General features: G+C 40.9%; 1 protein-coding gene and 1 pseudogene across 8 annotated transcripts in view; one reads left to right on the forward strand and one right to left on the reverse strand.

Annotated features, from left to right (window-relative positions):
• NEBL (nebulette) overlaps positions 1–18,428 on the forward strand; it is a 310,491-nt gene that overhangs the window by 278,362 nt on the left and 13,701 nt on the right. For 5 of the 8 annotated variants that reach the window (XM_074358285.1, XM_010947775.3, XM_074358284.1 and 2 more), the window contains 5 exons: positions 630–722; positions 1,733–1,837; positions 2,825–2,996; positions 5,673–5,765; positions 7,003–7,152. In XM_074358285.1, the coding sequence (XP_074214386.1) occupies positions 630–722; positions 1,733–1,837; positions 2,825–2,996; positions 5,673–5,765; positions 7,003–7,152 (613 nt within the window). The remainder of the gene's footprint in view (positions 1–629; positions 723–1,732; positions 1,838–2,824; positions 2,997–5,672; positions 5,766–7,002; positions 7,153–18,428) is intronic. The other 3 variants (XM_045511120.2, XM_074358287.1, XM_010947807.3) reach the window with 3 other exon arrangements.
• On the reverse strand, positions 10,270–13,801 carry LOC141576041 (dnaJ homolog subfamily C member 4 pseudogene; annotated as a pseudogene).

The raw sequence follows: 18,428 nt of genomic DNA on the forward strand, positions 1-18,428 counted from the left end.
CCTTTAAAGTCATTTGACCAGATTACAGAGGAAAGGCAGTTTATGGTTTGGCACTTCCCCTAACAACTGTATTCTGGGGGAGCAGAGCCTCACCTTTCCCCGATGTGTTCAGAGTCACGGTTGATGTGACCCCTTTACTCTCCAAAAGGCACATGGTCCCCGAGAAGGAGGGATGGAGCAGGTGGGAAGTGCGTGGCCTTAGGGATGACTGTGGTCACTGTTCAGGCCTCCTGCCAGCCGCTCTGCCACAGTTATTACTAAGAAGCCATAACAGCTTCGTTCCATTCCGTATGGGTTAGGAGTACCTTCACGTGACATCCATGACGACATTGCTTGTCATACTCCCTTGTGATGAAATGCTTGTTACAGCTTCACTGAGGGTACGCCCATGTATTTGAGCACATTCATGATTTCATTCACAGCGATTCAGTGCCATGGGATGAATTAAAATAGATTGATTTAAGATGCAGGCATTTTAAATATGACTAGACCTCTGATGGTATCCTCTGTTGTTTTTTTTTTTTTCATAGCTTCCTTTCCTTGGCTAGCTCTTTCAAATAAATACTATGAGACTCTTATTTAGTTGAATTGATTCACAGCGCTCTGTTTTCTGTTTTCCGAAATGATAGGTATGTTATAAAGGTCAGCTGGGAAGAGCTACGGCTCTAAGCGTCACTCCTGAAATGGAAAGAGTAAAGAAGAATCAAGAAAATATTAGTTCGGCAAGTTGTTCTATTCACTTGGGGCTGTCGCAAAAGATGTGTCTCTTATTATTTACTTGCAGACTTGTTTTTTTTTTTTTCCTTGTGAAAATGAAATCGATTTCCAAGAAACATTTGTAATATGTGCAATAGTACACATGTTATTTCAGACAACTTCCAAAAGCTGCTGCTGGCTAACGTTACATTAGCCTGCAACTCTCAATTGGTGTTCCCAGATGTGACCAACATTTACATCCAAAGTTTTGCTTTAAACTGTATTATGTTCATTTAAACAACGATCCATGTTATTTTAGCCAGTGTCTTTGAAAGCGGTTAAGTCTTTGATGCGTAAGTTAAACAATTGTCATCTTACAGATGTATCCCACTGAATGTGGGTTGCTAAATCCTCTCTGTGAAACAAAATAAGAAATGAATCATCGCTCCAAAGTAAGGACTTAGAGGAAAAACAAAAATCTTTAAATAAGTTTCACATAGAATTCAGTTACTCATTAAAGTCCCATCGTGCTCACCAGTGTCCTAGTGATGGTGCGCTTTCTCTCAGGGAATATGAGGGTTTCAGTTCTGAGTGGTACATATGCAATTCGGTGGGAGAAATAAAAGGAAATACAGGGATGTTTGGTATGCATCCTTCCACAGTGGTGGGGCTGAAAATGGGGAAATACAGAGACAGGAAAATAAATTTAGGTTCCAATGAGTTTTGGATTTTCCCTGTTGAAGTATGATAACTACTTTCACTGGCTCACTGTTGGTGGATGTTGGCCACTCACACATTTGTTTCCAGTGGGTAGATTTAGGTCATTTTTGCCGCAGCCTTCCAAGGAGACCTTTGAGAGTAAAATTTTAGATTGTTATCCTGGAACGAAATGTAATTCACTGAACAAGTTACCTGGGGAATATTTCAGAATATGTTGTATATGTTTCACTCATTTGGAATGCTTAAAAAAGTTACGTAATTTAAAAAAAATTATGTTTGTCTTATTGTTAAGTGTGTACTACTATTTACTTTGCAGGTAAAATATACCCAGGACCAGAAGCAGATGAAAGGTAGACCAAGTCTGATTTTAGATTCACCTGGTCTCAGACATGTCAAAGAAGCACAAAATCATATTTCAATGGTAGGGTCCAGCAAGATCCTCCTTCCATGACTAAAACGTACTAAGGCACCGCACCACCGCGTGTACTGACGGCACTGTTCGCTGTTAATCTGGACAACTAACGAAGCATGGAAATGTGGATATGAACCCTTCCTTTGCAGGAGGAACTTTCTAATCATACTGAAATGTAACGGGAATATTTAGTCTAATAAAATAATTTTTCTCAGTGATTTTTCGGGGTGTGTTTTTATTTCTAACGTGACTACTAACTATAAATGCATTTTATGAAAGACATTTGCTTGGCCTTCTTTTCAATTAATTTTAAGATGGAGTTTGGTGTGTTGACATATTTAAAGGATTTTTAAAATATCTATTTTTTAAAAAACAGTTTGGGATACATGGGATATATCTTATATACCATAAAGTTCACTCTGTTAGAGTGCACTATTCAATGGTTTCTGGTGTAATTTACAGACTTAGACAGCCATCACCCTAATCCAATTTTGGAGCATGAAAAATGTCTACTTTGAAGTATATATATGTTTTTGTAATTATATATGAAAATTATGTATATAATTATTCATAACTCTCATAATCTAATTTTACATAATAGTGGTTTCTTGAATAATTGTGTAAAAGTATCTTATCATTTTATTGTGTTAAAGTTTAAGAGATAGGAAAGTAATTTATACTTAGTATATTTTAGGAAGTAACCAGTATTAAAAAATACATCTTCTAAAACTTCTTACTGGTGTACAGTTTTATATATTAAAAGAGCTGCTAACTCTAACAATGAAAAACATTAAAAATGTCATCACTTGATTTCTGATGCTCAGAAACTGAAGATTCAGACGTTATTTTTTGTAATAATTGGAAAAGCTGCGTCTGTGTAGAAAATAATCTAGATGCAGCTGGTACACTGACAAATGTCATTCTATCAACATTTTGTGAGCTGTGTAACAATTGGGAGACTTCAGTTTGAGCTAATTCTGTTTTTCCCCTTTTCAGGTGAAATATCATGAAGATTTTGAAAAGACGAAGGGAAGGGGCTTCACTCCTGTTGTGGATGACCCTGTGACAGAGCGAGTGCGGAAGAACACCCAGGTCGTCAGCGATGCCGCCTACAAAGGTGTCCATCCTCACATCGTGGAGATGGACAGGAGGCCCGGCATCATTGTCGGTAAGCGCACGGGCCTTCTTGGCAGGTCCGCGCAGGCGAGAAGATCGAGCGCGCACTGGCTTTAGGGTTAATTTCCTTGTTCGTTGGACTCCTCCTCAAATGCTTGAAGTGATGCCCCGTTGAAAGTGGACCACAGGCAAAGTGTCACTGTTTGCCTCGCCCTGGGTGGGATTCATGCCTTTGCCAGGCATCATTGCAAATCCATTCTGTTATTGGACGTTCTCTGTCTTTAATAACTTTCTGGTCCTGAAAGTGTTCCTACTTGTTATGCAAAGAGTCAGACATGGGTGATAATGAAGGTTGGACAGTTATTTTGTTTTCCTTTAGTTTGTGTACCGATCAGTAATTGAACTACAGACATTGTCTGCACGGGTGACATCACAGAAGTAATCCCCTTTAAATCTTTCTACTGCAAACAGTCGTGCTGGAGAGATTCTGATGGTATTCCACAATAGGAATAGCTTATATTTTATGAATAGTGTCTCTGAGCTGGGAGAATTGAGAACTGTCTGAAATCCCCATAAATCAGAGAGGAAGGAACCTTCTTATCCTGCTGTTCCTTCTTGTCAGCCAGGGAGAATCTTAGGGACATGGTGTTGAATGGTGACGGGGAGAGCAAGGCTCATCCTAAAGCCTAAGGCAGGACTGGAAAGGAGAGCTACTGAGTTTCCGATACATATCAACAACCCATACTTCCAATTGTCTGTTGTCTTTTTCGGAGCAATTAGCCTCTGAATTTTTGCGGCTAGCTCAGTTTTATAGCTCAAATAACATTTCTGGTAGGCATGCAACATGCCTCTCAGTACTTAGTGTTGGGTTAACTTCATCTTTAAAGGTAAGAGTTTTTGGAACCAGTGAAAGGCCATTTAGAGATGAGCGGGTGAGGAAAGTGTACATTTGACAGGGTAGTGTCTTCTTGTGAAACAAGGGTACTGAAGTCAGGCTCCTGAGATACCTGGATGATTATTAAGCAACTCTGAAAGTAATTTCCAAAGAGACGTTCCAAACGTGTTTGTAGGCAATGGATAGCTTTGCTGACTCCCCAAGTTGATCACTTAAAAGGGATCACATTAAGTTAGATGGATGAGTTGTGATGTTTTCGTTGATAGTAACACAGAATTAAAGTTTCATTGTTTTGTATGAACATCTCATAAGGGATAGCACAGAGGGTCCAATCCATCCCAGGAGGGTGGAAATGCTGAAGTCTGCACAGCTTACCACAGGGTCCTACCCTAGATCAGGGGTCAGGAGTGACAGTGAGATCCTTGCTAAAAATGGTAAGATTTTCTAGACTTTGAACTCAGAATTCAATACTCATTACCTTTGAGATAGAGGTTATTATTTTTTTAAAAAATATATATAAGATAGATCTCTAAATTATTCACTTACTGGGCAATCCAGAAGTCAGTTTATTTATTCTTTTTGGGGGAAACTATTTTCCATGGAGGGCTTGGTTATGAAACCACATGGAAGTACATTCAGCAGACACTTAAAGTTCTGAGCCAGGCATGGAAATACAGGTTAAGAGATTTTTTTGGGTAATTCAGACTGAGCCAATTTGTGCTTCTTCTGTTTTTGTTGAAGGCTCTGCTGCTTATTGGTGGTGAAACCTTGGCCAAGCAAACTTAATATGCCTGTGCCTCAGTTTCCTCATCTATAAAATGGGGATAGTACTAGTACCTGCTCTACTATCTTAGGATACTTGAGTGATGTTATGTTATAACTGAGAATAGTGCCTGGCATGTGGTAAATGCTACATAATATTAATTAAAGACAGACAAACCGATCTCCAGTTCCAGTTTAATAATTAATTCTCTTTACTTGAGCTCCATTTCTGCCACGTGTCTGTAACCAGGTTTTGATTTTCCCATTGTTGATACAACACCCTACAGATCATTTCAGAACCTGATAACCATTCATTGGAGAGACCGATAAACCCAGAAGTTATTAGAGTTAGATTTTGCCTCCAACTGGAAGAAGAGAATAAACTGGCTGGCACAATCTGATTGCTGACTACAGCAGAGAGCTAATCTGTGGTCCATTGAGAGCAGGAAGCTGCTCCTTACTCATCTCTGCATCCCTCACTGCCCCTTGCTCAGTGCCCTGCTTCACCGAACTCCTGTAATCAATGCACTTTATGTGGGTGAGCCTGCGCTCATGGGCTCAGAATGAAAACTAGGCCTGCCACTTCCCTACATTTCAGCCATTTGTTTCTGTTGTCGGGAGAGAAGTTTTGATTCTTGTTTCGGTTTGTTTTCTTAGACAAAAACCTTGCAGTGGCTTCTTATGAATTACTCACATGTCCTTAATCAGGAATTTGTATCAAGCACTTGACCCGTTTCAGTGTGTGGAGAGCACGTGTGATCAGTCAGGCATGCAGGGAGTTGTCTGGTGTGCACGTGAGTTGGGTGGTGAGTCCCAGGCTCCCCATAGAAGGTCAATGAAGAATAAACTAGGCAACTTAAATTTGATCACAAAGTTTTCTTAGCAAATCCTACGAGTGTGACTACCTCTTCGTTCTCTGCTGAGGTCTGCCTCACAGTGGGTTTGCCTGTTACATGCTTGCTTTTTGTATATACCCCTTTCCAGACTTTTACTCGACTCTCTATGGTGCTAACCTTTTTTTGTTTGTTTTAATTCATTCTTGATTTGTTGATTTCTTCCTTTTGGTAAAAGACCTCAAAGTTTGGCGCACAGATCCTGGCTCCATCTTCGACATTGACCCCCTGGAAGACAATATTCAGTCTAGAAGCCTACATATGCTCTCTGGTACTGCTTACGTCTTGCGTTCCTCCCCATTTATGTGGTTTTGTCCTCAAAGTAAAGCTACTGTGATCTGTGGAAGTTCACTGTGCCATCTGTGTAATATAAATTTTTAAGTTGGTGATTTGAAAAACTGAGAAAAGTTACTGTGCTATTTAATGTATCATTAATCATTTATGAAAACAAAACTTGCAAAAGGGCAATTTAATATATCCTAGATTAGTTTGTTCTAGATTTATTTAACAAGGTGTCTAGAGCTTACTTACATCTGCTTTTTATTAGTTGAATATGATTTTATAGGTTTTCTGGCCTTTCAAATGCCGCTATTTGGGTTGCACTAACTGCTAAGACGTAAAGGAGATTTGTTTCACGAAAAACACAACATTTTAAAGGTATAGTTCTTTTATTTAAAGGATTATATGCAAAACAATGAGGAGATTTTCTATATAGCATCATAAATGCTTTCAAATAAAATAGACTTTCTAGTATCCTTAAAGTTTATCTCTGAGTTTTTATTTAATGCAAAATTTGTAGTTTACATAGGAAGTTGTCTTGACTTTTAACTTAGACTGCTTGATGTTTATAATTAAAAGCAAAAACCAAATGGTTTGGATATTTGGGTGTAGCGACAGCATGGATTGACCCTTCAGACTTTCAGACCACATTTCGCAGACTGAAGCTTTGACAGTTTTACAATTATTTTTAAAAATATAAATAGATACATCATTTAGGTCTTATTCTGCCCCCTGATTTCTACTCTAGATTTAATTGTTGACATCAATAAAGTTGAAAGCCCAGGGCGAAGTAAGGATTCTAATACTTTTATGGTTAATTTGATCCACATAATCAGCCAAATTGTCATTTAATTTTCTGCAAATAAAGAAAAGGCAACCAATGCTGTATTCTTGGTGATATTTGAAAACAATTACTTATAACCAAATATTTTATTAGAAATTCACTAGCTTGCCAGTGTTTTCTCAGTTCTTGTCAATTTCCCATCTCCCTTTAAAATCTAGGCAGAAAATGAGTATAAATGATCATTAAGTCATTTATACCGTTGATGCAGTGTTTGCTGAAGTTTGGGAATAGGCGATTAGAATTTATATTAGCTGAGCTTTTGGATTATAATTAATAAGGGGCTATTTTTCTTCCTTGTTAAAATTTTTAAGTAATTTTTTGTTTCTTTTTTTTTTTTCTTGAAGTCATTTAATCACAAGTATGAATATTTTTCCCTCCAATATAGAAAAGGCAAATCATTACAGGAGACAACGATCTCGATCTCATTCGAGCAGTACTTTTGGTACAGGTCTGGGAGATGACAAATCAGAAATATCCGAGATTTACCGTAGCTTTTCCTGCTGCAGTGAGCTAACAAGACCATCTGATGATGGAGGTATCGCACAGTAACCACTCTCAAAGAAAATTAATTCTTTTTTTTTTTAGTGTGTCACAAGTGTGTCTTTAATAAATTCTTTTGCACAAATATTTGGCCTAGGTGTATTTGAACATTTTAAATTATGTTTAGAAAATTGAGTCTTTTTTTTTTAAACCACTAATTTGCATATCTGCATGCCTGCTTTTCCTGTCTTCACTTATTTCACGACGCATGGATCTTTAATGGCAACAAGGTCTTGGGATCTGCTATGTGAGTCTGTTTCACAGGCGTTGTATATGATAGATACACAAGCCAGAGTGGAAACTTGAGTTCTGTGGAGTTTGTATCTGATTTCCATTAAGGAAAATCAATCTTACACTTATATTTGAGTGGTTAAGAGGTTGCTTTGAATTTGTGTGTTTAAATATTGATACACATTTGCAGACAGAGTTAGATTTTGCCAAAAAGAAATACTTACGATATGAGTTTTTTTTTAATGGAAAATACTGTTGATTGTTAATAATCTTCTCTGTATTTTATATAACCATCCTTTTCTTCCCCCTGTTTTCTGCATCCAAGCTGGTGGATTTGGTCTAGAAATTGGTAGTTGAAATTTTTTTGGATATTAAACTCCTCCTGCTGCCTTGGGGAGGGGGAGAGGACTGAGCATATGAGAACAAAAGGATTACTGAATTTCCTTTTCAGCCAAAGGCAGAAATCTCTAATGCAGGAGATTTTGAAGTTGAGCAATTTAACATCTTGGGGGGAAAAGGTCATGTGACTGAGGACCTGATGAAACTAGGAAATCTCTTATAATTGAGTAATTGATTTTTGCATTCATTATAGGAAAACACCTATGAAAATAAAATCAGTTATAGTCAATACGTGTTAAATTATATATTCAGATTGGCCTTAGCTTGGTGGAAAGGTTTTTTTTTCCCCCTTAAATTTCAGATTTCTTGAAGTATAACTGGCATATAAAATTGTAAGCTATGTAAAGTGTACATCATGGTGATTTGGAATATGTATACATCACGAAAGTACTCCTTCCATCTAGTTAATTTACATATCATCACCTCACATTTTTTTTTGGGAGGGTGGGCAAGAACACTCTGTCAGCAAATTTCATTTATACAGTACAGTGTTATCAATTATAGTCACCATGTTTCCATTAGACCCTCAAACTTTATTCACTGTAGAGCTGAAAATTTGTGCCTTTTTACCCATCTCTCCATATTTGCCCCACCCTTCGACCTCTGGCAACTAGTTTCCTATTCTGTTTCTATGAGTTTGACTCTTCTTTCTTTCTTTCTTTCTTTTTAAAGATTCCATCTTTGGTAGACAATTTTTAAGAATCTCCTTTCTCTATGATTCTAATGAAATGTTTATAAACTAGTGTTGCTTTCTTGTAGATAAGATAGATCTGAGAGAGCTCCCCTTTCTGTGTCTGGTTCTCTAACAAATGATTCAGTAACTTTTTTTTTTTTTTTTTTTGGACTTGGAGCTATGGAATTCTCCCTTCAGTGACCTCTGTGGGTCTGGAGATACAGAACAATGTTGATGCCTGATGAAATAAGTAAAACCCGAAGTAAATGTAAGAACAAATTTCGATCAACCTTATTTAACTTTACAGAATTCAGCCTCCTGGAGCTGGTGTCTCTCCCCAGTGCAATGCACCTTAGAGTCTTTGTTTCGTCAGGGACCCTTTTCATTCACAGCATTCACTCCTTTATTCACCAAACATTTATCCAGTGACTTTTGTACACCAGCCAAGAGCATGGATCTGGCCATGCCTATAGCGGTGAGCAAGAGAGATATACATCTGCTCTGAGGGGCTTGGGGTCTGGTGGGGGACACTGACATTAAGCAGATACTTACCCAAGTAATATATAATTATGAACAGAGTAAGTGCTTTGAGGGGAGGGCATGGGGGTACAAGGTGGGATTCCATCTGGCCTTGATGTCAGGGAAGCCTTCCCCAGAGAGGGAAGATCTCAACTGAGATGTGAATGCTAAATGGAAGTTAACTTGGCCAAAGGGGCTCTGGGAAAATAATGTTTCTCATAGAAAGAACAGAGCAGTGAAGTGGTGCGTCAATGAGACTTTCAAATGGAGGCATGGTGCCGGCAGTCAGAGTTCAGTGGAGGAGGCTGTGCTGGAGATAATGTGGAAGTCATCATCTGTGTCCCTGAGAAGGTCTTGGATGGGTCTATGCAGAGAAAGATACCCGCAAATTTCTCAGCTCCCTCTACGCCAGATTCACGTGTCTCCCATTCCATTCTCTCCTCCGAGGCTGCGTTATAAAAACCCACTGACATTGGTTTATCTCCTCTTTCTCTTCTCAAGCCACTACTCCTTTTTTTCTAATTAGTTCTAATTATTACGCCAAATTGAATCAGAAAGTATCTCCATTAAAAGAAGGTATGCATAAATATTCTTGCATTTGCACTAGAATTTGAGTAACACATGGTTAAGAGGGAATAATTACTTTTCTTTTAAACGGAGGAATTTCAGACTCCGTGAAAGATGGCAGGGGGGAAATTGGCAGGAAGTAGTTGTCTCAGTAACTTAAAAAATGCCTTTTAAGAGGAACTGACTCTGGAGGCATTTATAACCCGTCCTTCTCGGTCACCTGTTACAAGGCCAAGATGCTCTGTGTTTGGTGACATTTCCAATTTTGGAAAACAGATACTGAGGTGTGAAGCAAGAGTAAAGATGTACCAGTAAGTTTTATAACATTAGCACAAGTGATGGCATGCCCACAGGGTATCTGAGTTGATTCAAAAAGATTTTAGGATGCCTGGGGACATGCTCCTAAACTCATTTATTCTGCTGATTGGCACCTTATGTCTGCCTTCAAACGATTAGTGACATAGCAAACCTAATATGTCCCAAACCACCCCCCTCCCCACTCCGCACCATCCCCATAAAATGCTGCTGCTTTCCGGGCTTCCCAGCTGCAACTTTCCAGATACTCAATCCAAACCCTTTGGGATCACCCTCCACGCTTGTCTTTTACTCACATCCTCAGCCAAACCGTTAGCACACCTTGCCAGATCTCCTGGGAAAAATACATCCCGAATCTGACCGCTGTGCCCACCTCTGCCTGGCTGCTTAATTCAGCTGCTGCCCTCTCTCCCTGGGTCATCACAGAAGCTTCCAGACTAGTTTTCTGCTTCCGGTCTCATCACCCCGAGCTACCAACCCTCTTCCCTGGTCTCTTCTCCACCTGGCAGCGAGAGGAGCTTGTGAAGCACAAGTCAAATTACGTCATTCTGCCCCCGTTTCATTCTGAATGTCACCCAGATCTTCACCGTCGCCTACAGGACCTTCATCTGCCATGGGCCCAGCTGCCACTCTGAGCTCACTTCCTGCCGTTCTCCATGCCCTTGGCCGCTCGACCACCCAGGGCTCCCTGCTTTACTCACACCTGCCAAGAAAGCTTTTACCCCACCCCAGATATTTGCTTGCCTGGCCCCATTTTCCTTCATGTTTCTGCTCAGATGGCAATCTATCAGAGAGACCCTCTCTAACGACCAGAGATAAAACCGCATCCCTTTCTGTCCTGTCTGGTCCTTCGCTCTTTGCTTTTTTCCTTCAGAGCACTTGACACCCGCCGAGATACACACTTATCTGTTCATGTGCTTGTGCATCTCTGCTCCACGGGGACAGAAACCCCACAAGGGCTGGGATACTGGCTGTTTTGTTTACTACTCTCTCTCCAGCAGCTCTTAGAATAAGCACTCAGCAAATATTTGGTGAATGGATGAAATGGTCAGATTAATATTCCCCCCCAATTCCATTCCACTTTTTTTAAAAAAACAAATTGAGATATAACTGACATATAACCTTGTATTAGTTTTAGGTGTGCAAAAAATTAATATCTTAAAAACTAGAATTGCATATATAAATGTACGTAAGTTTAATTTTTTTTTAAATAAAATTCTGTTGCAGAAAGCTTTCAAGAAAATTCTTCCATTTTTGTTTGGATGATGCTTTGATATGTTTCAGTGACATTAAAGCAGAGCTTTAAAAAAAAAACCTAAAGTGGAAACATTCCCAGAGTATTTTCTTTTCTGATGGGATGGCAAAGAAGTAGTATCCATGACATCTTGGTTGCTTTGAAATTTGGGGTCCCCTTTGAAATGTGCACCATGCTGGGCCCTGGGAAGGAGGTGCTGAGTGACTCCGTAGAGGGAGGAAACTTTTATGGTGATGACAGCTGTTTGATGAAAACCTTTAGTGTCCTTAGTTAATCATATGTATTTGTTTAAATACTATTCTAGAAATTGAAGAGGATTTTGGAACAATACTTGTTAGTAGTAAGATGAAGAAAAAAGAGAATGTTCATATAAGTATTTAGAAATGCCATTTTTTTCTTCCAGATTTTGCTGATTTCTTTAAATTTAGATTAGAATTTCATTTGATAAAATGTGTTATGTCCCAGAAAGACATCCTTTAACATCAGGCTGTCTTCCTGCTGTGCAGGTGGGGGGGGGGCAGTGGACAGAACGCTGTGCAGGGAGCAGAGGGCTTCATCCTGGCTCTCCCACTTGTTGATCTGGGTTCTGGGGAGGCCACCTAACCTTATTAGGCTCAGATTCCACATCTGTAACAAGAAGGATGTAGAACAAGTAGCTTTCCTAAGATGTTTTACATTACCTAAGTGCCAAACATTTAAATAAACTCTTTTTCTTTTTTCTTTCTCTTCTTATATGAGGAAGTGTTTATGGCCTGAAGGTGATCTGTTTTACTTGTGAATTAAGTGGTTGGGCAGTTATGAGAGTCTTGGTTTCAGGGTCCTTTTGCTGAGTTACAGGAAATTCTGGTTGTTAGGACAAAGGGTTAAACAATCAGCTCATTTCCTTGAGGCAGAAGTATAATGTTTGCATCGCTCACATTTGGTTTTCATAAGCATTAACATAGAAGCCTTCTCCTTTACTTTTTTTTCTTTTTTAAGCGCTAAGAATCACCTTATTCCATGCGTTTTGGGGAGTGGGGTGTCCCAGGAGGAAAGCAAGCAGGGAGCATGCCTCAGGCCCCATCCAGGTGAGCGGCTTGGGGGCTAGGGCCAGGGGGCATGATCCTCCTCAAGGCCCGGGTGGTGGTTGTAGCTGCTGTCTCTGCTGTTGCTCCTGCTGGAGCCTGGCTCTGTTGGCCCTGGCCCTGGCCCTGGCCGTGGCCCAAGCATCACTGTTAGATGGCTGTGATGATCCAATCCTTTTCATCCATGAAGCCACGGTGCATCTGCTCCAGCTTCCCGAAGGCAACATAGTGCAGGACCCTGCCTGCCAGAGTGATCATGAGGCAGTATCCCAGAACCCGCTGGTTGTGTTTGTGGGGCTGCTGCCTTGACTCTGGTCCCTGAGGCCTCACACCATGAAACTGGGCCCAGTATTGTGCACTGGGGGGTGTCCAGGAGCTGTGTGTTTGATGAGCAGACTGGGATGGACTGTGGTTCCTGGAAACTTCGGGAAAGTTGCCCAGCGGAGCTGGCGGTCATAGCTGCGGCGGCTCTGCCCCTGGTTGAGCGCTTGGTATGCTTCACTCAGCTCCACCAAGCAGCTGTGTGGGGCTGGGTTCGCGGGATCCCGGGCAGGGCGCAGCCGGGGTGGGGCAGCACTCCCATCATGTCCTTCTCCACGCCCTTTTCCAGGACCCATTCTCTTTGGACTTGGAGAAGAAAGCTCGTTTAACTTCTTCAGTCCTGGTACCAGGATGCACCCCCAACAGTTCACAGTCGTTACTGGGGCCAGAGCGCTGCCGGGCGGCGGTTGCGAAGAACCGGGTGGGAGGACTGCGGGGCCACGGCCGGCGCGGGCGCAGGGGCCGCATGGCGGCAGGCGGGCCGCTGGTGGAGGGAGGCCGCAGAGAGTAGTGGGATGGGACCAGGATGGGACCAGCCTTCAAGCCCTCGGGGAGGTGCGTGGGCAGAGGGAAGGGGCCTGGCCTCGTTTACTTGCGAAGGAAAACAAGCTGGCCCGGGGAACCCAGGAGCGGGTGGGGCTTCCTTGCTCAAGACCAGACGCCAACATCCTAGCCCTTCCCCGGCGCTGAGCCGGGCGTCCGGCGCCCTTCTCCATACCTGTCTCGGTGTCTGGACAGCCAGCCCCGGGCGCCGATGCCCCCCTTCACCCGGGGAGCTGGGGAGGCGGGGGCAGCTCCTTTACGTTTTTATCATTATTTTAGTTATGCGTTTTCGCATGATATTTTCCCTTCTTGCTTTGATGGCTTAATGTTTTCATTTTCTCATGTGATTATGTTGGGCTTTCTGTACTTTTCAGTCTACTTTCCGAGGTATTATGTTACCAAAGGGTTTGCATTTCCCATCTCTACTGTGTTACTTTGATTCAATGAGGCTTTCATTTAAACATCATCTATTTTTGTTTTGATCCTTGAGTAGTGTTATTTGAAATTATCTTTGTAGTCTTTTGGTATTAGATGAGGTTAAGGTATTTTCCTTTGACACACAGTTCCTCGAGTGGAAATAACCCTGATGGTTTCTGCTTATTTCACTGAGAGGTTTTCTTTGATCTTTGTGTTTGTCTTTAGGTCATTTGCCCACAACATGTATTTGCCTCCTGGTACTGCTTTGTATTTCTTCGAGTTTCGTTAATTCACAGTGTTTTGTGTTGCCGGTATTTTTATTTGTTCGCCGTCTCACCTAGTGTTTACCTTTCTCCGTTTGAACTTGTGTTCAGTTTTGCTTCAGGTATTTTTTGTGTGTCTGTTTTCCTCCGGAGCATACAGGGGATGGGAGTGTGATGGGGAAGGAAGAGCAGGTGCGCTTTTCAAAACAGACATTTCCAGTGCTCCAACCTTGTGAGCTTTTCCATTTTGCTGTGAAAGAATCTTACTGGGATGACCTAGTCCCGTCTGAACTGATGGAGAAACAAGTTTCTGAATTCCAGGCTGTGCTTATAGCCTCCCATCCCATGTAATATGTCCTCAAAAGAAGTTGCAAGAGATGCTTCAGTACATTCTGGAACTCTCAGTATATTGTCTGTAGGCATGCCAAGAGGGCAGTGTGCCAATCAGGTAGCCAGTAGCCCTGGTAAACACCCATAACTCCGTCAGTTCATTCACCAAAAATTTATCTAGTATCTCCCATATGCTGGAAACACAAAATAAAAGATACAGTTATTGTCTTCAGAGAACTCACGTTCTGGCGGGTGAGCCAGATGCATAAACCCATTGTGCTCAGGAAGGCATGATGATGGAGTAAATAAAATATGGAGTTAGAATTAGCCAAGCAGTGAAATGGGAGAAAAGGTATTGTAGGCAGAAAATTAGCACCTAAAACAGTACCTGTATTAGACACTCAGTAGATAGTGTTGAATATATAAATATATTCAAATTAAATTTGATCTTAAATATAAAGAAACAGCTTTGCTGCATGTGTTAAATCACTAAAACCTGGCATTCATCTTTATTAGTGTCTAAAGTTAGACTTGCAAGTAACAGTGTTATAATAACCCTCATTGTAATTTTTTTTAAAAGCAGTCATGTAGGGTGTATCACCAGAATGTAGCATTGTGACCTGTTTATTACAAAGTCAGCTAATGACCTTTCATAATAGAAAAATCAGTCAATTATTCCTACGTCAGCACTTCCATTCTGTTATGAATACTTCTCCTTCCGTGTTTTTGTTTAGGGGGACATCTGTCCTCGGTAGAGACTCAGGAGAGTAGAAGTGCCTATCAGAATTCTGGAATTCATACCTTTTGTGGTTTCTGTCTCAGGGTATTCTGGTTTCTTTGATCATGAAGTCCACAGAGACAGAGAGTTGCACGTGCTATGTGGCTTTCCTTCCAGTCCCAGCACAGGGTCGGGGTGCTCAATGAGTAGATGGTGCATGGAAGGAGGCCAAGGCAGGAGCAGTCATTGCTTTCCCAGCCTCAGTGAAGACCCCTAAGGTCTGCCTTAAGTTCCTCAGGACAATAGGCATCATTAAAAGCTGAATTTGCCATGAAACTGGGAACAGAAATATTAACCACAGGCGCCATAATAAACTATTCATGTGTTTTGAAAGTGATGGATATGAATCCAACCAGCAGTGTTTCAAAGTCCTTTTTAATATGAGCAGTGTCCATAAAGTCACAATCCTTGGCCCAGTATTCACATTAATTCTTCTGCTGATTCTCTTTCCCACTGAGGACTTACATTTTATGATTTAGAGATGGCATCCTGCCCCAAGTTCATGTTACGGGTTTTTAGTGATGAGTGCTTTATTTAAAGTTAGATAACTAGAAGAACCTGTAAGAAAACATGCTCCTGATTTTAAACTCTTTGCCTTCATTGAAAATAAACTCCAGTATTTCTATTTTAGCCACGAATTCAGTTTTTTGATTACTGATTGGCAACCCCAATCCCCTGGGGAAAAAAAAAAACAAAACTAACTCCTTCCCAGCCTGACTTCTGTAAAGAAAAATACATTCAAGAAGAGACTCCCAGTTGTGTTATTTCCTTGCTGTTTTTGACTGTTATTTCTGATCCGAATTTGAGATGTTGGCTAGCATCGGTCAAAAAAAAGGGATGGTTTAATATCTTCATTTACGTTTCGGAAGATTTGAAGAGTTGATGGTTGAAATACCAAACCTCTGTGATGAAACTAATCTATAGGAAAATGAATGATTCCTTTGTAATGTAAAATCCAATTAGCAGAATATGACGTGATTCTACTTAGTCGTTAGTCAGTACATCTATCCTAGAAAGCAAGCACACGATGTAAACTGTTAGAAACTTGTGGTTAGTTCTGTTGTTCCCCCAACACAAAGGTTCAGGATTCTGATTGAAGTCCTTAGAGAAACTCCTCTCTCTAGTATCAGTAGACTTGGAATGAAAGAAACGTTGTAAGTTTCCTTTTCTGAGTGTGAAGTTGGGGAAGGGCTCAAAGACTAATGAATAGCACTTGTCCCAAGACGCACATGTGTCTTTCATTGATTTGCCAAAGTTAAATCAAAGTGTTCCACATGTGTCTGAAGGAGAACCATCTGACAAAGTAGCAAACAATAAAAACTTTAAAAATGTATTTCCTGTGAAGCTGAGTTGACTGGGAAAAAAGAGAAGGTTGGACCATCAGGAAGGATATGAATGGCTGCAGCATGTGTGTCAAGTTGGTTGACTCTGGAAGAGCTTTATAAATTCTAAGTGGCTTTATAAATTCTTATCACGTAAAGGAGAGAGTAGGCATTCTTGTTTTGTTCTTTATTATTTATTATTGTGTATTGTTAAACATTGGCAATAAAAGTGGAAATGGCAGTTTTTGTTTCCATGGCTCAACAGCGATATCCAGCTTGGATAGCAGACTGAGTATACTTACATATGTACGGTTCTGTCTTACGTGTAAAACAGTAAAGTCATGCTGTTATCTCTGTAGTCCCGGATTTCCCTGTTCTCCCCCGACTTCCTATCTCATCCAGGTGCCCCACCTCCTCTGGCCCCGAGCCCCAGGCTAGTAGGTCATGGGGGTTAGGTCCTGACTTTGCGGGAACCACTTACAATGTCCAGGATCTGAAACAGCTGGGTGATGTATCGAGTTTCTGCATTCTGTTCGTTCGGTCCTGTTGCCCAGGTGCGGTGTTGTGCGCTGCTTCTCCTGTGGCCAGATTTCCCGTTTCTTGTTGTCTGACCCCCTCTCTCCCTCACAAAAAAGCCCTCATCTGCTCAGGCTGCATTTTTCATTCTGGTTCTTTGTCTTACGTCACATCCCGACCCGTGTGTACCGAGCTTGCTGTTTGCGGGCCTGTCTGTCAAGCTCTTTCCTACAGCCTGTCTCATGTGCTTGTAATTGGGCCTTAGGTCACAGGGACCCTCTGCTCACCTCCCTGCCTGACTGTGGCTCTTCGTACCTGCCTGTTTCTCCGGCCCCAGCCACTCACCTGGAACTTAGAGCTTGGGCTCTGGGAGAGCTGGACAATCCTGAACACTCATTTTCCCACATTTCCTGACCTCCAGTTCATGTCAGGGGTGCAGTGAGTCAGTTTCATAAATGTCCATTGGTTAAAAAATTATATTGACCCATTCACAAATGCAGGCAATCCTGAGCCGTGTCTAGATATGACATTGGGTGTGGCTTGTTGCTAAGAAGTCTAATGTAAAATTACATTGTGGGTTGATGGTACTCCCTAAGAGTCAGTGTTTGAATTGATTAGTAGGAGGATAAACCAGATCATTGCCCAGTTCTAAGTCTTTAAGAATACATCGCCTATATTGATATAATTCGTATTTATAGATAGTCTCTTTAATGGCATAATGAGATTTTCTTTCATTGTACTTGAGTGACGGTGTGTAAGATTGATTTACACAATATCTGCAGTAGTAGTCACTGAGGAAAATTGGGATTTGCTGTGAGCTGACTTTTCAGTCATAATGTGTGTGCAAAAGCTTAGTCTCAGCGATACGGTTCACCTAAATGGAGCAGCGTCCCCGGCTACCTGCTGTCCTTACGTTCCTTACTGCTTTCATCTTATCAAAGAACTGCCCCAAATTATATAGTTGTTGTCAGGAAACCACATACACTCCTGTACTGTACGTTCCTTTCTTTCCTTTTTTTTGTCTTGTTTTGGGGGATAGCGTGCATATGCCTGTAGACCCAGACACACACCATATGGATTTTGTGCTGTAAAAATATTGTTGAAGACTCTGTAACTTGGAGCAGAAATTATTTGCTCATCTTTGGGTTATGGTTTGGGTTATGGTTACAAGGTGGGGAGTTCATTCTGGCTTAAGTAGCTAAAAATTAGAAACAAATCTGAGAAAAAAACTACACAAGTCAAAATTTCAAATCTCAATATAGGAGTAAATTGGTTAGATTATTCTGAAGCTAAATAGCAGGTAGTCTTCAGTCCAAAGCTCTCTAGTTCTGTTCAAACCAATGTGATGTCTTAGCTCAGTTTTGTCAAAGAACATTCACAGACTTAACGATTTCTAGAGGAAAACCAGTTAGCTTTGAAATCAAAACGTACTGCTTTGCTGGGCCTCCGAGACAAAGTTTAAATGGCAGGTAATTTAAAATATAACTGATTGTGTGTCTTTTTCAACAGTTAGGAATTGCAGAGTCCTAAAACAGTATTTTAGAAGTTCTCACTTGAGACAGCCAAGCCAAATATATAAATGAAATGGTCAAATGTGATGTATGTATGCATAGTTCTGAAAAGTACCTAACTTACGTATGTTTCCTTTTGTAATTAGCAGGTAATTAAGAATCTTTAAACATTCAACTTGCGTTTGATTAAAGTGACATTGTAAGTCTATCATTTAAGTTTAGGGAAGAAAATGGTTAAATAGTCTCC

Source organism: Camelus bactrianus, chromosome 35, assembly GCF_048773025.1.
Source record: "Camelus bactrianus isolate YW-2024 breed Bactrian camel chromosome 35, ASM4877302v1, whole genome shotgun sequence".
In the NCBI taxonomy this organism is placed as follows: Eukaryota; Metazoa; Chordata; class Mammalia; order Artiodactyla; family Camelidae; genus Camelus; species Camelus bactrianus.